Source organism: Pristis pectinata, chromosome 29 (genome assembly GCF_009764475.1).
Source record: "Pristis pectinata isolate sPriPec2 chromosome 29, sPriPec2.1.pri, whole genome shotgun sequence".
NCBI lineage: Eukaryota > Metazoa > Chordata > Chondrichthyes > Rhinopristiformes > Pristidae > Pristis > Pristis pectinata.
The window spans coordinates 2,452,206-2,478,224 of NC_067433.1; the positions used below are offsets into that span (position 1 = coordinate 2,452,206).

At 47.1% G+C, this 26,019-nt stretch overlaps 1 protein-coding gene across 3 annotated transcripts in view; it reads left to right on the forward strand.

Moving 5' to 3' along the window:
- Positions 1–26,019, forward strand: part of LOC127584434 (cell division cycle and apoptosis regulator protein 1-like) — a 37,718-nt gene that overhangs the window by 2,170 nt on the left and 9,529 nt on the right. For 2 of the 3 annotated variants that reach the window (XM_052041244.1, XM_052041245.1), the window contains exons 2-16: positions 771–880; positions 1,739–1,809; positions 4,881–4,990; positions 5,521–5,635; positions 6,555–6,690; positions 8,940–9,063; positions 9,656–9,796; positions 11,141–11,366; positions 12,474–12,587; positions 13,446–13,612; positions 14,890–15,100; positions 20,098–20,181; positions 20,894–21,088; positions 22,876–23,067; positions 24,099–24,419. In XM_052041244.1, coding sequence (XP_051897204.1) covers positions 847–880; positions 1,739–1,809; positions 4,881–4,990; positions 5,521–5,635; positions 6,555–6,690; positions 8,940–9,063; positions 9,656–9,796; positions 11,141–11,366; positions 12,474–12,587; positions 13,446–13,612; positions 14,890–15,100; positions 20,098–20,181; positions 20,894–21,088; positions 22,876–23,067; positions 24,099–24,419 — 2,241 coding nt within the window. In that variant the 5' untranslated portion in view covers positions 771–846. The remainder of the gene's footprint in view (positions 1–770; positions 881–1,738; positions 1,810–4,880; positions 4,991–5,520; positions 5,636–6,554; positions 6,691–8,939; positions 9,064–9,655; positions 9,797–11,140; positions 11,367–12,473; positions 12,588–13,445; positions 13,613–14,889; positions 15,101–20,097; positions 20,182–20,893; positions 21,089–22,875; positions 23,068–24,098; positions 24,420–26,019) is intronic. The other variant, XM_052041246.1, reaches the window with a different exon arrangement.

Sequence of the window (26,019 nt, forward strand, 5' to 3'; positions counted from 1 at the left end):
AAGGAATGTTTTGGGAAGTCTGACTCATTGGCCTTCTGTCTGAGGGTAGCAGTCCTGCATGAGTTGCCGAGAATGTTCCAAGTCCTTGGCATAGAAGATTGCATGCTTCACTTAAGGTGCAGGATATAAAGGTGATTTTCACAGACCATATGATTCTGATGATGGGTTTTGCCTCCACTGTGGATGCTTTGAAGCTGTGATGTGGCTAACTTCTGTGTCACGTGGTGGGGTTCAAAACAGATTCCACTTCCGCAAACAGTGGAGTTTCAGGCTTCTCTAGTATCTTTCCTAATTCCTGGTTCCTCTGATGGAACTGCATGGTCTTCAGGATAGCCCTTGGGCGTCCCTTGCACACTGGTAAGGTCTGAAATGTCAGTCCTGGCCCTCGCTTGGTTAGAAAGTCTCAACCAGTGGATCAGTCGTGGTGCTAGGACCAGAACACAAACACTCCATCGGTAGTGGGGTCAGGAAACTGTGTGGCTGTGATTATTTCAATCCTTCCTAACCAGGCTGACACTTGAAGTTGACTTCTGGAATGAATCCAGGAAATTTGCATCAGAAGCCAAGGCACAAAGTTGGAGTGTGGTGCTGGGTCTTTAACAGGGCAGAGAGTTTTGATTTAAAGCAACACACTGGGCACAGACACCAGTTTCAACAGACAAGGTTGCTCATCACTTCTCGACTAACATGGTTTAGACTTGGTGAATGTGGAGCAAACTGCAATCCAGATTCTAACCTAGCAACTGTCTCTAATTCCATCTGTTTCTCAGGTGCGTTTCAGCTGAGTCAGACTCTGCCTTCTGAGGGATAACACGTTCGTCTTGGTGTGGAGTGCAGACGAGACCAATGTGGGGCAACCAGTTTCAGTCTGCGAAGGGAGGTGTGTATTTGATCTGGTGTTGTACAGACTGCCTTTATTCGGGGTGGTTGTTTTCAAAGAACGTCAGTAAAAATGACCCTCAGAGACTTGAATATTGTGGTATTTTTCACCATGCAATAAGCATTCATAGCGCTCCCATCACAGTTTCTGGCTCCTCACTTTGATTTCTTACAAGCCCCAAGGTTCCCCCTTCACCTCGTCACCTTGGTCCCAAGCCAAATGTGCCCTATTTCTGATCATCCTTGCCATCACTTGTTGCCCAAGCACCACAGCCACCCCTCGCTCCCTTGAGGTATGCGTCATGTGTATTGAGACTAATACAACATGGAAACAGGCCATTCGGCCCACCCCATCCATGCTAATCAAGGTGCCCATCTAAGCTGGTCCCATTTGCCTGCGTCTGGCCCACATCCCTCCAAACCTTTCCCATCCATGTACGTATCCAAATGTCACTTAAATGTTGTACTTGCCTCTACTTTCTCTGGCAGCTCGTTCTATATGCGCATCACCCTATATCCTCAGACTGACTGCCAGTGCATCATTCCAGCAGTGATGCAGGACAGCTGACAAGCTCTGAAGATGAATATTGTTATGTTTGTTAACCTGCAGTGAATGTAGGTCTCAGTGCCTTGTGGATCCAGAATATTCAATAGGAGTAGGAACTCCATCACCAGATTATTGAATGAGCGCCTCCTGAAATGGCGTTGTCCAGCATCAAATGGTTACTGTGGTGCTGCAGTATCCCTGCAGTTGTGCCCCCTATTGCCTGCCACTGCTTCCCAAGATGGGTACTCTAGGTTGATATATAGACCCTGTGAAATGATTGAACTACAAACGAAGCCTGTGTTCTTGTTGTAGGCTCTCATGGAGGCCAACAGCAGTCGCTGCTTGGACCGGGGCCACCATCCATACAGCAGGCATTGCTACAGGTAACTTCACAGGGCTGCACTGATCCAGAGTGGAACCGTACCAAGATTGTGCTGATGCTCAGGGGGGGTGGGGGTGTTGCTGGGGTGCACGCTTGCGAATTGCTGATGTTTGATGTCTGTCATTGTCATGGGTGAATGTTGGCGATGGCAGTCATTTGTGTGATGGGAGTACCGGTGGGGGTTGTCGTGTGGGGTGAGGACAATTAGTTTGGAGCAGTAGCATTGATGAAGGCTGTCACGGGGGTGTGTGGACAACATAACGTGGGTGTGTCAGTTGGTTATATTAATTGGGCTGTAGGCAGATTGTGTTGGTGGAGGATGTTGCTTGAGGTGGGTTATCAGTGTGGTTTCACTTGTGAGGGGAGTATCAGTGGGGGTTTCACGGCAGCTGATGTCGCTGGGGACTGTCATGCAGAGAAAAATTGTGGTAACTCATTTTCAAGAGGTTTTTTTTGGGCTTGTCACTGGGTATTTATATTAAGGAGATAATATTGGCGGGACTGTCATTTAATTGGGATAATATTGGTGGGGTTACAGTTAAAGGTAGTAATATCAGTGTGTGTCGTCACTTAATGAGGCGATGTTGGTCAGGGTGTCAGATGGAGAGACAGAATTGTTGCCACTTGGCATGGGTGTGTTGGGGAGGGCTGTCCCTTGGTGGGAATTAATGTCATCTGGGCTCTTACTTGGTAGGGCAGGTTAATGCTGGTGGGATCTGTCAGTGGTAATGTCAGTGGGGCATGTGGAGAGTTAATGTGAGGGTCAGGAATTAGTTGGGCCACATGCTTGGTGGGGGTGGGGGGGGTGGTTAATTTTGGTAAAAGGGTGTCAGTTAATGGAGAGATGTGGTTGGGCTGTCACTTGTCTGGGTAATACTGAACGAGGGTGTCACGGAGCTAATACTGGAGGAGTGGGGTTATGTATTTTCAGCATTTTCTGACTGAATTTGTATTAAACGAGCCAGCTTCAGGATGTCAGAAGCTTATCAATCTGTGGAATTGCAATCGTGCTGTGTAACCCTGATTTTAACAAAGCCCAGCTGTTTACATTGGAGCCTGATGACCTGGAGAAGAGAACATTTTTGCCTTAAAACTGAAGGCATTCCATAGTTCCGCACTTTGTTCACGGTTTGCAGACCAGCTTTGCACCTTTTTCTCTTGGGCTTTGTATTCAAGGTGAGAGATACTAGTTTTGGGGAGTAGAATTCTTCCCATTTCAGGTGCCCAGTCTCAGCATCAGACCCCCTAACCCCCACCTACCTCATCACCTTGGTTCTGGAACAAGGCTCTCCCTGATACTGCGTTGGTTGAGTTTGGGCTGGTCCAGTCTGGCCTGGATCATCTCTCATGTATTTTAGCATTAAGTTTTCTCTTCAATAATTCATGAGCCATATGGCATACCACGCTATGATTGCTGTGTCTGTTGTTTCTGTTCTCTCTAACTGCTTAACCTGCCTTTCTCTTTCAGCTTTCTTCTGATGAGGGTTCCACCCAAGGTGTTGCAAGTTGCCTGTTTTCTCACTGACTTGCCTTGTAAATTTCCTCTTAAAGATATAGTTCCAGGTGTCATGAATTTCCCATAGGCTACAGTCAGGCTAGAGCAGAATTGAGCTCTTGCTGTCAGATAGCTTTTAATGTGCAAAGTATTTAAGTCTTGGTGGCTACTTTTCAAGTTGGTGGTCATTGCACCAAAGCAAAAATAATCTGCAGACTTGAGTTTAGCTAACAGCCCATATCTTCCCTTATCTCTAAAAGTATCCTGCCTTCCCCACCCTTGCATCATCCATCCCAGTCCTGACCCACACTGTATTCAGGTGAAACCATTCCAGTGCTCTGCTAGAAGCTCATCTAAAACTCTACTTTCTGTATAAAGCCTGCCAGTGTCTTCCTCCTCTGCCTCCCACAACCACCTCGACTCTCCCGCTGCCCTAACCACTCCTCTCCAACTCTAGTTTCTCATCTACACTGGCAGAAATTGAGATTGAAGTTCTCAGCTTGGGCTTTTACTTTCTCTGTAACCACCTCCATCCCTATAACTCTCTTTGATCTCTGTGTTCCTCAGATTCTGTCCCCCTCTCTTGTCCCCACTCCTTCCCTTCCCACCATTATTGGTGCCTGTACCTTCAGCCACATAGAGCCCTGGAATTGTATTCCTGAACCCATGAAATGTCTCCTCTTTTAAGAAACCTGTGCTCTAATGTATTATCCAACTTCAGATGTTGTCGGGTGGTGCATCGAAGGTTCCTGGGGCATTTTGCTACACTGAGGGTGCAATGTAAAACCAAGTTGTTGCTGTCAGGAACTTGCATTCTAATTGCACACTTCTGCTAGACAACCCAAAGTGTTTGATAGCCAGTGAATTATTTACAAAGGCATCCTCGGGTTTTAAGACTGGAGATGTGGCAAACCATCCTGCAGAGCAGGATGCCGCAAATGGCAAATTAGCTGATTAAGGAGTCGATCTGTATTATGGTGGTGTTGGATGATGAATGAGTGTTGGTCAGGATACCAGGGATCTTTTATATCTACAACAGAGAGAGAGCAGATAGAGTCTCGGTTTAATGTCTCATCCAAAAGGTAGGGAACCCCTTGCCTGTGGAATAGTGCTGTGGCGGTTCTTCATTTACCTGGGCAGCCAGCCAGGCAGGGCTTCAGTTTCATGAATGCTGTAGGCCTCAACTCGTGGCTTGCGCCATTTTACCACTTGGACTTGATTGATCATTGCCATTTACCAGCTGTTGGTTACCTTTTGTAACTAATTTGATGTGTACTACTTGATGTGAATGGTTAACAGCATCATTAGAGTGGTGCTTTGATAGGCGTACATGCCCCCCTGTGGTGTTGCAGATTAATTATAAACAATGGTAAACTATAAGCAGGGATGTCAGTTGAGAGTGTGATCAGACTTGTTTGGGAGTCCGCTTGCAGTCAAAGATCAGTCAGATGCTTGGCTGGCAAGCTTCAGCTGGAGGGTGTATCTGGAAGGGTAGTGTATCTGTCCCTTTACGGTGTGCTACCGAAGATCGTTGTCCCTTTGAACGATAATGACGCCGGTTCTGTTGCTATTGGCAGGGCCACCAGCAGGCAGGCCAGTCGCAGAAGCAGCGAGTGTTTACAGGAGTGGTCACAAGTCTCCACGACTACTTTGGGTTCATTGACGAGGAAGTGTTGTTCCATCTGAAGTAAGTGGTGCTTGAACCAGTAGAGAGTGTAGTATTGGAAGCTCCTTTTATCAGCTCCCATTTTCCCTGCTGTTTTGGCCACTGAGCCATTCAGATCCCAGCTGCTGTAAGCTCGATGACATGTTTGTGTAATGGCAGACTTTAGTGTCTCTGATCAAGAGATCCCATCCCTGATCTCTGGAAGAGCTCAGTCCAAAGAGCTTTGGACTCAGTTGTCACAGTTATCAAACAGCCTGTCAAAATGTGCTGTCTAAGCTCGAGCAAGGATAGTCACTTTCAGGAACTGTCAAAAATTGTTGGGCAGTGCTCCTTGCAGCTGTGTAACTTCACCCACAAGGCTGTGGTCCTGGGTGCCAATGGGGCATTGTATCCAATGGGATAGTGCCTCATGACCATGGGACTTTGTCCTAAGTGATCTGTGACCCTTGCCCACTTTGGGATGCCCCTATAATTGGGAGGTTGTACGTTGCACTGGCAGCAATGGACAGTATGTGCAAGAGTTGTGATCTGTGCGTGTGTTTGTATTGCAGTGTGGTGAAGGGTCGGATGCCCCAGGTTGGGGAGCGAGTGCTGGTGAAGGCGGTGTTCAACCCCAATCACTCAGTGAAATGGAGCGCACTCAAAGTCCAGGTGCAGCCCACTCAGGTACAGGCTTTAGTGGAGGGCAAAAAACCAATGACAGGCCCTGGCTGGCAGTTCAGAATGCTGCGTTGACCTTTTCAGTTCAGTCTTAATGAAGCCTCTGTCAGTTTTGTAGAGGGATTTGATGAGATTTAGCCAGCCCACTGCTACTAACCCTTCATTTCCCCCTACATCCCAGACTTCAGACCCTGCATCCATCAGCTACTCTTGTTTCTTCCCTCACCTCTCTAGTTTCCCGTCTGCCCCAGGACCGAACCCCCCAACACCGTCCCTCCAGGTTCTTGGGCTTCTTCTAAACGCCACGTGTACCTTTCAGTTTATACCCCCTCATTGTTGGGGTGGCAACAGCTGGTGGTAGTTCTTGCATTTTATGATATCAGCATTGATGCTGAGACTGGGACTGAAAGTAGATAGGGTAGTTGGATGGTCAGTACATACCCACCCATCGCTTGCTCTTAGGAGCTCCCATCATCTGTGCAGTTCAGGTGTTCAGTTCTGCTGTCTGTTGCTAGTGACTGTCGAGGGATGGGTGGAACTGGGGGTGGAGGTCATCGACGTGAGACGGTCCTCATTAATGTCGTCTTTGCTTTGCAGGTTTGATTTAAGCTGAAGTGGTGTAATGCAAGGACGATATGCTCTCCTCTATCCCTACCACATCCCACTGAAGATCACCACACAACTCCTCCATTTCCACCCCCTCGTTCCCTCGCCCGTCCCCCACCCCAACCATCCCCGAGCAAGATTTAAACATGTCTCTGCTTGTCCTTTGTCAGCAACCCAGTGTAAATGGCTGAGGTTCCAGAGGGAACTTGACCCCAATAAATTACTGAGTCTTTGCCAGAATTGGGTTTCTGTAGTGTACTGTCTGGAAAAGCCTTCCTCATGTTGACTACTTTTGTTGTGATTATTTTTTTCTTTGCAGAACCCATCACACATGATGTCTGGACAGAAGCAAGGCATCCTGGGAGCTAAACCCCAGCCGCAGCCCCTGCTGCAAGCTCCACGCATTCCCTCCTTGTTGTCCTCACAGCCATTGCTCTCTCAGCTCCCTCACAAACGTGAGTATCAATCAGTCAAATGCAATAGATCATAGCAGAACTTTGTCAGTGGCAGTGAGGCAGCTCTGAAGCACCTACTGGTTGACACCTATGATAATCTCTTCACTGACCTGACAGACATCTTGCTCATTCGTCCCATCTGCCTGACCACTCTCCACTTGGGCTCACCCACGGTCATATTTACGTAACATCAAGTTATACTCAACGGGTCATGTTCTCAGTTCACAGTCAGATTTTTGAGGTTTGTGTTCAATGTGAAGCTTGGCACAGAAATCTATACCTCTGCATCCATTTATAAGATGGATTTTTGCATTGCCGGAGTGCTAGTACTGAAGCAGTGCCGTGCTGTTGGAGACACAGGACTAAAGGAGGGCTGTACTGTAGGAATGGGAGAACAGAGAGAGTGGTGAGATATCAGGACAGGAGTTGGGTGCATTGCACAGCTAGAGAGCCCGGGCGGCAGTGAGGGGAATGGCTGTGGGATTCATTCACTGAGATCACATTTGTCTTTTGGTTAAGATGAATCGAGGCCCCACCTACCCTTAAAATATCATGGTACGAATTGAAAGAACGATGAGAAGCTTTGCTTGGTGTCCCTGAGGCATTATCTATCACTATACCAGTTTAACTCAAGAACTGATTATCTGATAATTATCACATCACTTCTCATAGGAACTTGCTGCACACGTTGGCTACCACATTCCTTCCATTACAGTGACTGCAGTTAGATCCTTCATTGTTTTCAAATTGTTATGAGGTTTTCTGTGATCACAAAAGTGCTATACGAATGCAAATTTGCCTTCGACGTTATGGTACAGGTAGTGGTTACAGTACTACAATCAGCCTTCAGTTGACCAGTCTATCTACCTTACACATGGGTAAATAGTTCTAATCACACTTTATTTTTCCTTATCCTCTTCTGCTGCCCAATCTAATCTTAAATCTAATAAGTTTCTACTTCACCCACTAACCCTTAATGGATTTCACAACATTGCAGCTTTGAAGTTTCCACTGTGGTCTATTCTAACTATAAATTATGAACAAATATCACTTGTGTACAACATTATTATTTCTGTACATAGCTATTGAAAACAGGTTGCTTCTATTCTTTGAGACGAGGTTCTGCAGATGCTGGAATCCGGAGCAACACAAAAGTTCCTCTAGCATTCTGTGTGTTGCTTCTATTCTCTGCTATACTTTGGTCAGTTTAAACATTTCTATTGTATTCCTCTTTTCATTGGAACCAATTTTTGAAGGCTATCTTGATTTATTTCCTCAAGCCAGACAAAATTCTGGTGACTCTAAAACTTCATTATAGAACAGAACAAGAAGCTTGAGCTGAAACCTCCCAAGGCTGATTATTCCCTCAGGCTTTTGTATTCTATTCCACATAATGAAACGAAGGTCTCTTCCCTGCTGTTACTGTTGTGTGGACCAGAACCTGATTGGCTTCCAACATTGTGGCTTTTGATCAGATTGAATCGCCAATGAATGGCTGGGAAATGGTGTGGGTAATTGTGATTGTGGTCTGTGTTCATTATTGTAAAGTTAACATTCTCTGTGTAAAACCACCTGCAACAAATCAGAAAATGATGGAAACCGCCAGCAGACCAAGCAGCACCTGTGGGAAGAGAAAGAAAATTTGGTGTTTTAAAACCTCCTGTGCTTTCTGAGCATTAAGCCTGATCCCATTCTGTTTCTAGCTGCTGCTGGCTTTTGCACTACCGGTGACAAATTCTATCTCCCGCAATTTAGCCTTTTCCTCATCTTGGCAGTGTACTCACATCCTGAGCGCTCTTACCCACGTCCGAAGGCCAGGTTGGCATGCTAATCCAGGCCACCCTTCCCCCATTTCATCTCAGTCACAGAGCTTGGATAAAGACGTTCAGTTTAAACTAAAGTCATAGAAGAGAGTAAGAGTTTATTCATTTCTGCACTCCTTTTGTGTTAAACATGATCCGTCTCTGCCCCTTGCGCGGTCTGCATCATGAAAGGTTGTCGTGCTGTTTTAACAGCTTCTCTCTTTCTCCCTCTTTTCTCATATTTCTTCACCCTCTCCTCTCTCTGCCCTACCTGATCCCTATACCTCCTCTTGCTTGCCCCACTTTCCCACCTTTCTCCCTCCTCCCTCTCTATTTATGCCTGACCCCCTCCCTCCCTTCACCCCTCCTTGCCTCACTGACTCCAACCCCCTTCCCCAATGCACACACTCTCTGCTGCTGCCTTTGTCTCCCCACAACCCTCCCCAGCTGGTTTGCTGCAGCCTTTGGTTCACTTGGGTCCACATGCCCAGCTCGGCCGCAGGCTGGACTTGGGATTGCGGTCAATGGGCAGGAATGGTCGAATGGACATGGGTCGGAGAGGCGACAGGAGGTAAAAGCACTTAAATTCTTGCAAGTTTGAAAAGAGTTGTTTTTCTTTTTCTGGGGATGGCGGTTGTCATATTGAGGTTTTATTTGGGGTGGTGCCTCTTCAAGCTGAGCTAAGGTAGGGCATCTTTACAGACCATGTCAAATTCCATCCAATTGTTTTGGCTTTGGACATCACGCATCTGTGGTCCCTGCCCACATGGACTCTCCATGAAGTACCAGGGCTCTGTCCTGAAATGTGTGCTGAAGTAGCTGTGAGCTCCTGATATGTCAGGGTCTGGGTGTCACCTGATGCTGAGAGCAGTCTGGGTCTGAATGTGAGTTCACACTGTGTGTGTTGGGTGTCTGAGTTTCAGTGTGAGTTTACACTCAGTGTTAGAAGTCTGGGACTGTCCAGCTGGTCTGAGTCAGGGTATGAGCTCTCAGAGTGTGAACAGATCTCTAGGAGGTTTCTCCCTCGGTATTAAAATGTCTTCCAGCTGGGATGTTACATATTCCATTTGTTCTGACATATTGGAGGAATTTCATTTAACTTTTCTCATGTGGTCTAAGTTGACAACTGTCCGACAATGTCTATTCCCCGTTTTCTTCCACAGGGACAATTACAAGCGCATGGGAGGCCAGGGCGGCTCCCATAAACGGTACCAGGATATGGCATCTGGGGAAGGGCCAGCAAAAAAGGCACGCCATTACATTCCCTCCTACAATGTGCAGTACTCCCGCTTCTGCCTGAACAGGTACTGGCCCTTTGCTAATATTCTTTGTCTTCCCAATAGTGGGGGAAGCCATCTATGTGAACCTTGGATATCCAGTAGGCTGCTGGTTCTGGCTCTGGTATGGCTCTCGATTAGTGGCTGATTTTTGTCACCACCTCACCCAAAAGTATTCTCTTGTGCCAGGGCACTGGACTGGCTGTTGCTCACTTGAGAGACGGTAACTCAAGTGTTGGCTGCTTGTCACTCATTGAGGCATCACTGTTCAGCCACACCATTTCCTTTTCACGTGTTTCCAAAGATCAGTGACATTAAATCCCCAAAGTGCAATGGGACGGACTGTTCTCCAAACTCCTGCAGGGTGATAAAATGTATTGGTCTGTGAGTCACGGTTGGGACAGGTTGGTGTTTTCTCATAGGAACTGGTCTGTGTGCGGTTCTGCACTGAGCGATGGAATGGGTTAATGTGAATCACACAGGAATGGGTTGGTCTATGAGTCCCCACAGAGCGAGGGGACCCAGGGTCGGTCTGGGATTCCCCACAGTGAGGGGGGCCCAGGGTCGGTCTATGAGTCCCCACAGAGCGAGGGGACCCAGGGTCGGTCTGGGATTCCCCACAGTGAGGGGGGCCCAGGGTCGGTCTATGAGTCCCCACAGAGCGAGGGGACCCAGGGTCAGTCTGGGATTCCCCACAGTGTCTGAGATTCCCCACGGTGAGGGGACCCAGGGTCAGTCTGAGATTCCCCACAGTGAGGGGGGCCCAGGGTCAGTCTGAGATTCCCCACAGTGAGGGGGGGCCCAGGGTTGGTCTGGGATTCCCCACAGTGAGGGGGGCCCAGGGTTGGTCTGGGATTCCCCACAGTGAGGGGGGCCCAGGGTCAGTCTGAGATTCCCCACAGTGAGGGGGGGCCCAGGGTTGGTCTGGGATTCCCCACAGTGAGGGGGGCCCAGGGTCAGTCTGAGATTCCCCACAGTGAGGGGGGGCCCAGGGTCGGTCTGGGATTCCCCACAGTGAGGGGGGCCCAGGGTCAGTCTGGGATTCCCCAAAGTGAGGGGATCCACGGTCGGTAAATCCCAATTACATTCTCTCGCTACCTTGCCCTGAAGATTTGGAAAGGAGATGAGCCTGAGTTAGTATACAGTACTGAGCTTTCTCAGCAGATGACTTGGACCTATATGAATTCAGTGCCATGGAAAGGATCATTAGGTTGAGTAACACTGCGATCTGTCATCTGCTGCCACTGTGGAATGGACAACATCGTCACTGACTAACAGTACATTAAGGTAATGAGTTTGGAGGTTCTCGGTTATGGACTGCCTGTCCCTGGATGTCTGGGTTAATGGAGCATTCTCTGTTTTGCCCTTCAGCTCTGCTTGTGATACAATTGAAGTGCAGCGTCGATACCCCTGCCTCAACATCCCTGACACATTTTTCGATAGCAGACTGTGCTGGGTGAATACATTCCCGTTGAGTGAACCTTTGCAATTAGGCCAGAAGTGTGTTTACCATGTGATGGAGAAAGGGCTTGAACCAGCTGAGGGTCAAGAGATGCAACAGGAGCCGGCTGATGCTGATTCCACTTACAGTGCCAAGGTGAGCAGAGTGCTTTCGAGGAATTAACTGGTTGATTGAGATTTAACTGGTTTTGGAGCAGTGCTGTTTTTTTAAAGGAACCTTAAACTCTAATTCTAACTCCTCTGAATCAAGTGTTTGAATTTCATTGAGTAGGTACTAACCCATTTGACAGGTTAAACACTGAAAATTTCAGATTATAGAGCCAGCCCAGATTTGGAAGAAAGCTAGCTGATTTTCTTTCACATTCAGTAGTACTGGACAAGGAAATATCTCTGGATGTTACTTAGATGGATTTCCATATGACATATGATGATGTTCCTCAAGAGAGTGTTAGCTAAACTGAAGATAAACTATTGATCTGGTTAAGAACTTGGTTGAACAACAGTGGGGAGGGATAAATGGGCAGGTACTTAGTGTGTGAGTTGCGGTGTCTAACAAGTATTTTGGGCTGCAATTATTAAGTGTGATTTATAAATCACTTAGATAAGGATAGAAAGGCACCGATCCATCTGCCAGTAACAGTTATGTCATGTTAGCTGTCTGCTCAGTACCAATTGAAATTTTCAGTGTTCAGTCACTTTGTTTTTGATAAACTCTAGGGGTTCCCAGCAGCAGATACAAGGCTAACTGCTCTATAATACATTGGTGTTTGCCTCTCACCTTTCAATAGCAGAATTGTGTGTGCAATTTTCCAATTTATGTGAATGGTTCCCAAGTCAAGAGAACTTGGGAACATTAAATTTAGGGCATTTGTGGTGATCTCACTATTTTGTTCTGTAGACTTGTGCTCACAGTGCCCATCTCTCTGCTCCCACACATTGAAGGATTCCTATCCAGGTACGTTCAAGACTGGCAAATGAGCTTCAAAAGTTGCAGCTCCTCATAGCATCACACCTTTTGGAGAGCACTTGAGATTGGAAGCTTTTCAGTTACCAGAGGGCGTTACAGGATGAAGACTTGAGTTTACATTGTACCAGGTCGGGAGTTAGCCAAACAGTGCTACATGCTGTGATTACGATAGATCATTTTCTTGTGGAGACACCAGCCTAGATTTGAGTGAAGGTGTCTCTGCTGTTCATTGCTTGACTGCAGCCCTTTCACTGACATGTCCAATTTGTGCTTCAGGTGATACTGTTGTCCTGTCCAGACCTCTTTGACCTGTACCGCCAGGCATGCACATTGGCTGAAGCACCTAAAGATGCAACTGAGACACCTCAGCATCCCACTAAGCAGATTAAGGTAGGTTCCGGTGTTGGCTGTTTGTAAAGGAACTTCCCATTACCTCCCATGGTGGTACAGGTCTTTTGCTGCTGATTGGTTGATTGATTTCTTCGCTAAGTCCAAGTGGTGAAGCTGCTCTGAGCAGTGAGATTTGGAGCTGAGTCCCACCCCAGCTTTGGCTAACTTCACCACAGTACGATAGCCCACGAAACGGGAATGGCAAGCAGCAGTGCTGGCAGCTTTGACGCTGAGGTCCATTTTAGCTACTGGCTGTTCCCTTGACCAAGCCAGTGCAATCCCATTTGCCACCTTTACCTAGGGGCTTAGCCAGTGATCCAGGCCAGAGTTCACAGCACTGAAGGGGCGAGGAATGTCAGGGGGAAGGGTAGAGTTGATGCCTTTTGGATGAACTATTGAACCAAGGCCTTTACTATTCTGGCGAATTTAAAAGATCTTGTGTTAAATCAAGTAGAGCAGGAGTATTGTCCTTGGTGATGGCTGGACAGTACATAGCCTGCAGTTGCTGACCCAAGCTTGGGCTTCGCATCTACACTGCTCTGATTTACGTTAAGGTTTTCATATTCTCTCCCTTTTTTCCCTACCTTTACCTCACTCTATCCTCCCTTGTATCTCACTTGACCCAACTTTTTTTTCCATACCTGCACACTATTCCTCCCTGTCCACAAACTCCCCCTTCATTGCCCCCACCCCCCCCCTTCTCCATCACACCTGCGGGCACTCAACTTCCTCTCCACTCTTGTGACTTCCTCCCTTCTGCACAATCCTGCTCTTGCCCCCCCCCCCCCCCCACTGCACATTCTCGTTCGCTCTCTCCCTCTCCCCCCCCCCCTCGGTTTCTCATGTTCCTTTGTACAGTTCTTAGTAGGAATGAAGGGCCAGGAGGAAGCTGTGGCGATTGGTGGAAGTTGGTCTCCTTCTCTTGATGGTCCAGACCCAGATAAGGATCCCAGGGTACTCATCAAGACAGCCATTCGCACCACCAAGTTCTTGACTGGCATCGATTTGAGTGCCTGCACTCAATGGTGAGTCCCCCAATGTGGAGGAGCTGATAGGTGTGGATGCATGTTGAATTAATGGGTGTGGGAAGCTTGATGGAGAAGTATTGCGGTTAGCAAGGGGAAGAGTGTGCCATGTAAAATTCCTATTTTCTGGTACCTGCAGGACTTCATTAATTGTAAACATTCTCCCCTCAGAGTAACAAATGTGGAACTCAGACCAAGTGTGCCTGTGCCAAGGCAAGGGGCTTTCAGCAGGAAAGCATTAGAGTGACATGGGTTGAGGGGGTGCATTAAAGAGTGAGACAGCATTTGTGGAAGCAGAGAGCTTCTGTGACACCCTCTCTGGCCGGTAGCTGCACTCTGGATATGATGAGGTGCAGTGCTGCCCAGGTGTGATGTTATGTCACAATTGGCTTTGCAATGCAAAGCTGCAGAGGCTGGCTGCTCTGGTTACTTGCTGATTTGTTCTTTGTTCTAAACCTGTGTCATTACCCAGTAAAGTTCCCCATTGCTGCATTGCTAGTCTGTCTGTTTCTGTTGGTTCACTGGATGCATCAGTTTAGCTGTGTGCTTGAGCTTTGTGCAAGAAAGGAAATGAGTTACGAGCAGGAGTACAATTACTGCTGTCGATTGCCTTGCAGAGTTAGCCTGACAGATGTTGCTGTGGGGTGGGGTGGCACATGGGTGGGAGGTGATCTACTGTGGCCGATCTTTCTCTCTGTCACGGACGACTGGGATTTATACTTATCCCTATCTTGTTCGGAATGATAAATGAAGGGTTCCCAGTACGAGGAGCCTGGACAAAGAGGGCATCCCCTGCTGTGTCACCTCATGGCTGAGTATGTGAGGCTGACAAGACAAGACATCTTTATAAGTCACATGTACATTGAAACACACAGTGAAATGCATCTTTTGCGTAGAGTGTTCTGTGGGCAGCCCGCAAGTGTTGCCACTCTTCTGGCGCCAACGTAGCATGCCCACAACTTCCTCCTGAACTTCAGATAGCATTCATTCACCCTGAAGGCCAGTGTTTGGAATAGGCTAGTGGGTCATTCCGTTCCTTGCTGGTTCCCAATCCTCCTCTGCAGAGTCAGTGCAAAGCACCTTTTCCATAGGGGAATCTGGGAGTCTGACTCTGCATCTGGTGATGAGAATATGGTGGGAGGGAGAAGAGATTGATTGGCGGCAGAAGACAAGTGGGGCGGCGTGGTAATTAAGAAGTATGGGCGGCGCGTATCATTGACGTTGGTTTTCTGGTCCTGTGTGCTATTATATCCAGTAACCCTCTTCCCTTGTGACAGGTTTCGCTTTGCTGAGATTCGCTACCTTCAGCCTGGAGAGCTCCGTGAGGGGCGGCTGCTCCCAGCCCGCGTGGAGACTGTGGTTGTATTTCTGCCGGATGTTTGGCATTGCCTCCCTACTCGCTTGGAGTGGGACGCACTGTCCCTGGGATACACGCAACAACTGACTGACAGGGACCAGGCAGAGCACAAGGACACGGACCGAGATGAGGCATTGAATCTTTTTTTATTACTCCATTCTCTTACACACACACCACAGACATACAGACACACACTACACAGACATGTGTACACACACACACACACACACACACACACACACACACACACAACCCCTCCACTGCCATAGCGAGAGTGACCAATAGCTTTCAGCTGATGAGAGCATTGGCCAATTTAATGTCTCCTTGAGATTTTAAAATGATAGAGCAGAGAATTGCTACGGAGCTGCTGGCACTCTTCATGAATGTGGATGGGTTTCATTATGACACTGCCCACATCTCAATTCCTTAAACAGAGTCAGGGTGGCACAACAGTTGCTGTCTAGAATTGATCTTCTCATAGTCTGGATGTTCGGAAGAATTGGCCCATTGTTTGTTCAGGGTCACAATCAGGTTGGTGTTGTGGGCGGGGATGTGGTGTGTGGGTATGGTAGATGGCAGCTCTTTCCCCAGATCCTCAGTCAAAAACAATGATCAGACTTGTGTAAGGTCTGTAGTGGAGGGAAGTTCCAGAGTAAGGTACCATCTGGACACAGCAGCTTCCTGGACCATGTCCAGCAGTGTCACAGGCTGAAGTATGGGTGAGTCTTATTTCCACAAGGGTGCTTTGTCTGTGGTCCCCCACAGCAAGCTTCAGCATGGATTGGTCTGAAGTTCCCCACTGGGATAATGGGTCTGTAAATCCATGCAGGCATTGTGACAAGTCAGTGTGGGATCGTTGTGGGGAAGTGGGATGTGCTTAAGCAGGTCAGCATGTGGTTCCTCTGCCGGGTGATGGAATGTGGGTAGGCTTTGGTCTTTGTAGGGAGATGGACTATGCTGTTAGTCCAAGGGGGCTACCACTCCTACGTAGCAGAACTTGAAAGGGTGGTTGATGGTATTTGATCTCTCACTTGTACTGTACCTAGGAATTCAATGATTAGCTAAGTGGGGAGCTGGAACTGGGAACAAATTCTTCAGATACTCTGTTTAAAGAAATGTGAAGGGCTACACACAGACCAAGACTACACTGGTGACGCATAAACACTTGCACCCTAATTCTTTGACATTCTTTCACACCCACTGAAACACTGTTTATGATGCATTTTTCCAGACGATTTGCCGTTCCTTTCCCTGACGGGCTCACCTGAACTCCCCATGTGTTCCGTATTCTGCTGCTTTAGGATGCACATGCCCTTTGTGTAGCTGCTGTGGGTTTCCGTCCAATACTTGTGTGATTCCCATTCCCATATTTGACGAACCAGTACCACGATGACAGCTCCCTTTAGGAGGTTCCTGTCCCTTACAGCAGTGTCCTTTCAGGCCAGAGACTTTAATGCTGGAGCAGCTAAAGTGTTAAAAATACAACTAGGCGTGTCCTTTAAAGCAGTCACAGAAAGAGCAGACTTCCATCCTGTACCCTTGAACAGTTCTGGGTTTTGACAGCTGGATTTCACTAGTCACGTTGCCACTAGGAATGGAAAATGTGGAACCACTGAGCATTTTAGAACTTCTATCATGCCCAAAGTTTTATGTTGACAGACCAAACCCATGAGTACCTAACACTAGAATTATACGTGGAAGTGCTCTGTCCCAAGATCACACAATGATGAACCTGTACACACCATTACTACCCTAGACAGAATTGTACCCACAGCACTGTTACCCTGCATTAACAGGCTAGTATCGCCAGTGCTTTATCCAGCATCGTACAGCAGCAGCCTGTTTCTGCCAACACCCTGCACAAATGTTATACAGTACATAAGTACTGTACTGTAGAATTGTACATGGGCAGACCTACATCCACAATGTACAGAGGCACAGTAATGGCTGTACAGCTCTATCTCCATGTAATGCAACGGTAAATTTCTACCTATCAAAGCTCTACCCCAAGGATATACAGTCCTGAATTAACCATTGCATTGTGTCTCACATTAAAACCTCAATCTGTCTGCACCAGGTTCATCCTCAATCAAACTACTTGCTGCTCCACATTAAATCCAATACTGAAAGAGACTTATTAGAGGAGGAAACCCTGTAGTGTAGTCTTGGTGCAACATTTCATAGAAATGCTCAGCACAGCCCTGTGAAGTCCTGCTGACATCTGTTCTCTTACCTCAAAACCTGTTGACGTTTGATGCTTGTGGCCTCCTCCTTGAAACATACGGAGTTATCACCTACAGTCTCACTGCTGCTGGCTGAAAGCATGACCTTGTCTGACTCGTATGAGTCCAATGGGTTAATGAACATTTTACTGAAATGTCCTCCTTTGTTACGGTCTGTGTTCCTGCTTCCACACCAGGCAGTTTGTTCCATTCCGGATCAGTCGGGGCATGAGGGAAGCCTTGGGAGAAATTGGCAACTTCCCTGTGTGGAGGCATCAGAAAGTCAGTTCAGGAATTAGGCTAATGGCACTCCATTACAGCTGATGGAGCTCTGTATCTAACCTGTGTTGTACTTGCCCTGGGAGTGCTTAATAGAATAGTGCTTTAATCTGTATCTTAACTGTTACCTTAAGTGTTTGATGGGACGGCGTAGTAGGAGTATCCAACCCGTGTCACAAGACTGACGGGACAGTTCAGAGGGACCTTTCCTCTGTGCCTAGCTGTGTTATACCTGCTCTGAGAGTATGGGGAACAGTGTTGAGGGGGATGAGCCAACCGTGGCTAGCCAAAGAAGTTAAGGAGTGTATTGAAAGAATAAAGATAAGATGGCATAAGTCAGCAGTGGGCCAAAGGAGTGGGATGTTTTCCCCTTTAATATTCTTCTTAACTTCTTTGGATAGAGAGGAACAGTAGATGTGATGTATTTGGATTTTCAAAAGGCAACAAGGTATTTCATATAATAAGAATGATAACAGATTGTTATTTAAATGGAGAAAGCTGTGGCACAAAGGGGATTGGGGGTCCTTGACTGTGAAACACAAAGCTGGGAGGTAATCAGGGAGGCCAATGGAATGCTGCCTTTTGTTTCAAGTGGGTTGAATAAAAAAAGTAGAGAAATCTTAATACAGTTATACAAGGCACTCACGCAGCTACATCTGGAGTATGTGTACAGTTTTGACTCTTTATTTAAGATGCCTCATCATCAGAGGCAGTTTGATGAAAATTTACTAGGATGATCCAGGGAATGAACAGATTGTCTTCTGATGAGAAGTTGACCAGGTCAGGTCTGTACTCCTTGTGGTTTAGAAGAAGGCAAGGTAATCTTATTGAGATTTGTCAGATTCTTAGGGACTTGGCAGGGTAAATACTGGGAGGTTATTACCCTCTTGGGAGAGACTAGGGCCAGAGAGCATCCTCTCAGAATAAGAGGGTGCCCTTTTAGGACTGAAATGAAGAAGTTCTTTTCTCAAGATTTTGAGTGTCTTTGGAATTCCTTGCCTTGGAAAACTGGTGGTTGAGTCCAAACATATTCAACATTGAGAGCAGCACAAAATGCTGGAGGAATTCAGCAGATCAGACAGTGTCTGTGAAGGGAAATGGATGGTCGATGTTTTGGGTCAAGGCCCTGCATCAGGACTCAAATTTGGAAATTGAAATATGAACTAGATTTTTAATTGGTAAGGGAATTGAGGTTTATGGGGCTAGAGTGGATGAGGAAATTTGGATCAGCCATGATCTTGATGAGCTGGTTTGAGAGGCCTACTCCTGTTCTTATTTGTTATGACCCTACGAAGCTTTACCCTACCTGCGTGTACCTGTGGGGACTCTGACCTTGTAGGGAGAGCTTTGTTCTGCAGCTTTTATGTAATACCTACCTTAGGCATGTTTGATAGAACATTGCAGAGGGACCTTTCCTCTGTATCCAGCCCCATGTTTTAGCTGAGCTGAAGAGCAGTATAGCATTCCTGATGGGTTATCCTGGCTGTGATAAGACTATTTGAGAAGCTTCACTGAGTCTGTTACTTGGAGTCCAAGAGAAGGATGAAAGGCTTCCCTGTGGAACATGCCCGTGTCCATTACAGTATGGGGTGTGAAAATGTTGTGGAAGTTTACGGTGAGCAGATCAGTCAGGACAATGCACAATAACTGGCAGGATACTGAGACGTGTACAAGAACAGATGGTCCCTGAAGACAGGACAGGTAAATGACATTGTTAAAAACACACACACAGGATTTATTAGCTGAGGCATAGAATGTGAGAAAGGAGGTTATGCCCGAACTGCATAGAACTCGAGCCACAGCTAGGGTGCTGGGTAAAGTTCTGGTCACCACGTTATAGGAAGGATAGCAAAGCACTAAAGGAATGTTGTCAGGGCTGGAGAATTTTACTTATGAGGAGGGTCTATTTATGCTAGGGCTTTATATGGAGGCTGATAGAAGATTTACTGTAGGAAAGTATCTTTAAGATAAGAGGGCGGGACCTATCTCCCTAAAGAGAATTCATTTACTACGGGTCACAGATTTAACAGACCATGCAGAAGGAGATTAAGCTAAAAGTTAGGAGGTTGAGAGAGTTGAAAATACGTTTCTCTCAATGGATAGTGGGGGTCTGGAACTCACTGCCTGAAAAGGTGGTGGAGGCAGAAACCCTCATGACATTTAAAAAGAACCTGGGTGAGCATTTGAAGTGCTGGAACCTACTAGCTGGGAATGGGATTAAGCTGGATAGCTCTTTTTGCCTGGCATGGACGTGAAGAATCTTACGGCCTCTTATGCTGTAAATTTCTATGAAGCTGGTTACCAGTGGGGGAGGACAGGGTCCAGAAAGCAGTCTGATCGTTGGGTAAGGTGTGCAGCTTTGTTCTGCTGCTCCATGTGTCTCCGTGTTTCCTAACCCCCTTTTATGCCTCTTGCCTACATGCGCTGTCCCTCACTTGGGAAGGCGAGGTAGGCTTGGGATGCTTCACTGACTGATTGTTCCAGACAGTTTCCTTTTGAGTGCTGTTAGTGGCACACTGCAGGCCGTTTGATGCAATGACAGGCTGCCCGTGGAACCTGGATAGCAGGAAGAGCTCGGCTGACACCACAGGCTACTTGGTCTAATGTGATGTTACTTGTCCTCACAGACTGAAGAGAAGATGGAAGAGCAGGGAGAAGAAGCACTTCCCACCCCAACCCAGTGGAGTAGTCTGGATCTGAAGACAATGAAAGTAAGCGCTGTTTTTGTACTTGTAGAGAGACTACCACATTCATAGCCTCTGCTCTGTTACTGTGTGTCTAATATGCTCCATTCTGGTTAGTATGTAATCATAATTCAGAATCCATAATTTCATGCACTCTTCCTCCCATGTTTGAAACACAGCTCCACTTTGACTCATTCACGCCTGGCAGTCAGATCCATCGTTATAGAAGCTTGGGGTAATGACAAAAGAGCAGAGGAATAGGGTTGGACAGCTCAGGCACAGTGCGCTGAAAGGCAGCTGTAAGATTCTGTGATTTTTCCATTAATCATTGGAAACAGCAGTTGGTCCAAAATGGATGAGTAACCCTGTGAAGCCAAGCATGAAGTAATAGCGGGTGCTACTTCAGGCCAACTTCATAGGCTGCTGGTGAGGCTGGGATCTTACAGTATTTTCTATATCAGAGTACTCTTTGGCTGTAAAGTATTGTTGGGAAGCCCTGAATGGTGCTGTGAAGAGCAAATCTGTCTTGCCCTTTAGTTTTGGAAAGCTCTGATTGTATAGTGGTGCATTGCTCGAGAAAGTTCAAGACTGCTGTATGTCAAAGCAATATATCATGGGGCACTGGGTCTGAGATGTACCTTTATGCAAAAGGCAATGAACCTTACTTTACCTAATCACTGTCTCCTAGTCACTATAGAATTAAGCATATTAAAGCTGTGGTGTTTTACTATCTTTCTAGGTGGAAGACTTCCGCAGGGAACTGAAAGCAAGGAATATGAACTGGAAAGGCACAAAGGCTCAGCTTGTGAATCGGCTGGAGAAAGAGCTGGAAGAGGAGGCAGCCAAGGAGGAGATAGAGAAGGATGAATCCACTGTCAAGGAGGCAGCAACAGACAAAACTCCAGAAAAGAGTCCTGCTGAGGAGCAAAAGCAGGTGAGACGACAGTGAATGGCTTAGCTAAAGGCACCGTGTCAACATTTGCAGATGGCACAAAACACAGCAGACGGTGAGGAATTTGATGCTGTGAGGTTGGTGGGATGGGAAGGAGCAGAGCAGAGGGAGTTCAACTCAAACCTTTGTGTTGATTTTACTAGGAAGACTGAGATGAGGCTATATCTGCTAAATGGCTCAGTTTTAAAAAGGTGAAAGGGTGAGACCCAGAGACGCTTGGACATGTTTGAATTTGGTCGGACTGGTTAACTAAATGCTTAATGTAGATGGGATCCTGGCCTTGCAGATGGAGACATAGAGTAGGGGAAAAAAACCATGTCAACCAAAGCTTTAAAAATTCTTGGGTAGGCTCATCGACATCAAATGCAGGAAGGATGGCAAGGCCTTGGAGGGTTCAGAGCAGATTTGGCAAAGTGGTCCAGAGATGAGACTTGGTTAATATGGTTGGAATGGAGAAACTGGGATTTTCTCCTTGAAGCAGAGAACCGTAGGAAGATATTGAGAAGAGATGTTCAAATCATGAAGGGTTCTGATGGAGAAATGGTGGTCAGGGGAGTGGGACTAACTGGATAGCTCTTCTAAAGAGCTGGTGGCAGTCCATGGGGCCAGATGACGTCGTTCAGTGTTAGACTGTACTTGGGACTTGAATTTGTTTTTGTTTGTAAGTGATTATAATGGATGAAATGCCCCAAAGACCTGCTTTGGAAGTCTGTTACTATAAAACCATTCCCAATTTATTTTATAATGTTGAGTATACATTGTGCTCCTAAGGATGCAGCTTCCAAAATGGGGATATGGTACAGAGACTACTGCCCTGCACACTTGTTTGCAGATGCATATTAGAATATTCATCAGTGATGTAACTGGGGCAACATAAGATAATGAGAGGTGCTAACTGTAACAATCTTTATGGGACATTAAGGCTGATGCATTTGTACAAGTTTTTAAAAACTGAAAATACTTGACTTTTGCCAGATTACATTCTTTGGCAAAACCACAGTTGGCACAGGGAGTGTTGGGTGTTCTGTGGGCACAAGATAGTGTGGAGACAGGCATAGGCCTTCTGGATGTAAGCTGGAGGATGCTACCTGATGGTTGGGTTGTGGTGGAAGGGCAGTGATGGGGGTGGTTCTGAATGGATGACTGACCAAGACTTCAGTGTTACCACTGAAGAGCTCTATAATCTTGGCTGGGTGCTCCTGGCTTATACTGGCATCTATTCCCAAGGTAGCTTCCTTTACTCTTAATGTCAACCTCTTACCTATCTGTCTGTTATTCCTCCCCAGTTCCCCACCTCTTCACCACCTTTCCTTCCTTCCCTCCTCTCCTCTCCTCTCCCTCCCCCCCCCCAGCCACCAACCCATGCCAAGTTCTCTCCAGTTGCAATGCCCACATTTGCACTGGAAAACAATGGACGGACTGCTTTAAACTCTTACCCGAAGTTCTCTTAGCAACAGGCTGATGTGCATCTTAATTCCATTTGCTTCTGCATCTGTAATGGGCTTGTTCACTGACTTTTTGCACTCCTGGGTTTCTGTGAACTGTTGATTTCATTATCACTTAAATGGATCACACAAATTTAGACCAAGAGCAGGCCGCTCCCCCTAATCCCCTCCACCATTCAGTAAGGTCATGGCTAATCTGAAGGTAACCTCAACTCTACATTTCTGTCTATCCCCAGTAACCTTTAACGCACTGCTCTTATAAAGAGTCCATCTACCTCTGCCTTTGTGCTTTGCTAATTTGTTTGACTGTTGTATTCCACACAGGATGCAGAGGAGAAGCAGCCTGAAGATACCCCTGTTGCGCCAAAGGAAGAGCTTCGTTGCCCTCTCCCAGCCGAGCCTGCAGTGATTGTACGTCCCAACACCTCCGCCATGGGGGGCAACTTCGGGTGTGCTGTGCTGTCACTGAGTAATCTGAGGAGCTACCGCATTGATTCCAAGGGCCACTCCTTCGAGGTACTCGTCGATAGATTGTCATCTCGTCCGGAATATAACAGCACCTTTGTGTAGCAAAGTTGTTTCCATGTCTTGTGTTGACACTGGAGCTTAGGCTGGGCTTCAGCTGCCCTGGGTCAAGTTAATGGTGCAGCGTAGAGGGAGTGTTACTCTACATCTAACTTCCTTTGGCATTTATCTCCCAGCTGCTGCTTCGATTTTGGTAGTGGTTCTTTTATAATAACTTCATTAAAACATCAATAAAAATACTGTTCTAAGCATCCAGGGTGCACTCCAGACCCAGCAGTGCCACCTGTCCTCGGAGACCTCCAGTGGGCTAGTGGGTACAGCATGCTGTCCCTGGGGCCACCATGACACAAACATAACCTCAGAAGGGGGTCAGGCACTCAGCACTGATGGACCCCTGGGCAGTCTACTGCCTGGTCAAGTCCAGGAGCAAGGTTGACAATCTCGCCCTGTGCACCAGGTGTCCAGAGATCAGGAATGTGAGGCTGAAGTGCAATCCATTGACCCTTTCTGTGTTCAAGAGAGGCTACAGCCTCTTGCATTCCATATATACATGGATCATGGACCTGTTCAGGCCACAGAAGTAACAGGCAGCCTGGGAGTCTGTGACCCTGCTTAAACATCAGTTGTATAGGAATACTCTGTCCATCATTGTCCACCCCAGCGTCAAGTGGCTGTAGCCTCCCTTGAATACATGAAGGGTCTATGAGTTGCACTTCCTCACACTCCTGATCTCTGCGCGAGTGGAGGAGACTTCCACATAGAGAGATGTTCAGTGGGGACCTCTCTCTCCACCATGTCCAAATGGTAGACGAGGCTGAAGAAGTGGACGTTCTGATGGTGCAGCCCCAACAGGAAGTTCCTCCGTGCAGTGTGAACGGCAGGGAGAACGTTCCTGAGAGAGTGCTCAGATTATCCTGTGCAGTCCCTACACTGGAACGTTTTATGCATTTGTCACTTAGTTCTTTGTACCATGCTGTTGGGTAATGATTTAGTTTTGTGAATAGATTCTATTTTGCTTTCAGGTTTTGTGGCTTGCAGAGCTGTTCAGTGAGATGATGCAGAGGGACTTCGGTTACGCCATCTACAAGGCCCTGCTTGCATTCCCAGAGAAGAAACCAGAGGAGCCTGAGAAACCGAAGGCAGCACCTGCCAGTCAGGAGCAGGAACCGAAGGATCAGGAGATGGAGCAGGAGGAAAAGGCTAAAGAGCCGAAGACTGAAGGAGAGGAGGTGGAGAACACAGAAGAGATGAAGGACGTGGAGGAGGTGAAGGAGCCGAGCGATACCCTGGCTAAAGCCACTGCAATGGAGGAGGATGAAAACTGGGAATGGGAACTGACAAAGGTATGGCCGGTGGGGAAGCTGGGCCGTGAGCTGTGTGTCTGGGAGATTGAGTTTAGAGCTGGGGGTAAGTTGAGCTGCGAGATGCCTGGTCATTATTTGGGTTTGGTGTACGAGAGACATTGACGAGAGGAGAGGATGGGGGGAGTAAAGGACCGAGAGCAAAGTGAGTGCTGAGGTGAGGGGAAAAGTGGGGCTAGTCCGAGCAGAGGCCTGTGAGTGGGATGTTGGGGATGGGAGAGGTCCCTGATTCTTGAGCATGTTATCTGTTGGTGCTGCCACCTTCAAGGGTCTTTAGACTTGCACACCAAGGTCCCTCTATTTCTCAATATTCCCCAGGGCCCTACCATTCATTATGTCCTAGTTTCATTCGTATTCCCAAAATACTGTAGCTCACAATTCTGGATTGAATTCCATCTGCCATTTCTCAGCCCGTTTCACCAACACATCGATATCATGCTAACCAGCCACACAGTCAACAACTCCACCAATCCTTGTATCACCTGCAATGTTATTGATCACTTCCACACCCAAATCATTCATGTGTATTACAATCAGCACACGTTCCACGTTCCAACACTGATCCCTGTGGGACACCACAGGTCACAGGCATCCAATCACAAAAACGAGCCTCTACCCTTACCCTCTCTCTCCTGTTGCCAAGTCAATTTTGGATCCAATTTGCCAACTTTGCCCTAGATCCCATGGGCCCTAACCTTTTGACCGGTTTCCTATATGGGACCTTGTTGAAGGCCTTACTGAAGTCCATGTAAACCACATCTACTGCACTGCCCTCATCAATACACTTGGTTACCTCAAGAAAAATCGGATTGGTCAGGCGGGATCTGCCCTTGACAAAGCCATGCTGGCCATTTCTGATCAGTCCCTGCCTTTGAGTTATCATTGATCCTGTCTCTCACAATTGTTTCCAGTGATTTCCTACTACAGATGTTGGGCTCACAACCTGTAATTCACAGGCTTTTCCATGCTGCCCTTTTTGAAAAGGGGGATGACAATTGCTGTCCTCCAGTCATCTGGTACCTCACTTCTGGTCAGTGAAGATTTAAAACTCCCAGCCAGAGCTGCAGCAATCTCTTCCCCTGCCCGGGGTGAATCAAGTGCAGCCTTTAAAATTTTCTGGGGTAATATTCCCCTTCTCCTTTGAATAACACTCAGTAATCCAGAAAATCGTGTATTCCAGCTACACCGAAATGTGTTAGATTAACAAAATTTTACTGTCAATCCCTGAACCCAGTGATAGTTGCTGTATTTCAAGGTTAGTCTCTGGATGGGAATCTTCGGAAATTCTTTGTCATGAATTATTTTAGTTGGTGTAGAAAATTAGCCTGCTTACAGCTCAGAAGTGAGTGTGCATCACATAACAGTGCAATTTGTCAGATGTCCTGGGACTATAGTAAGGAGATTGCTCCCAACCATGCAAACCAGCAGTTCCTTCCTGCACTGTGCCACCTCTCCTCACATGAAGGCAGTGATTCTTGCTGGAGTACAGTTCCATGGAATCATTCCCCAGTATGTGGTGCAATTGTTTTGAGTGGGAGGCTAGATAATTTAACATTACTCTAGAATTGCCCATCCATCGTAT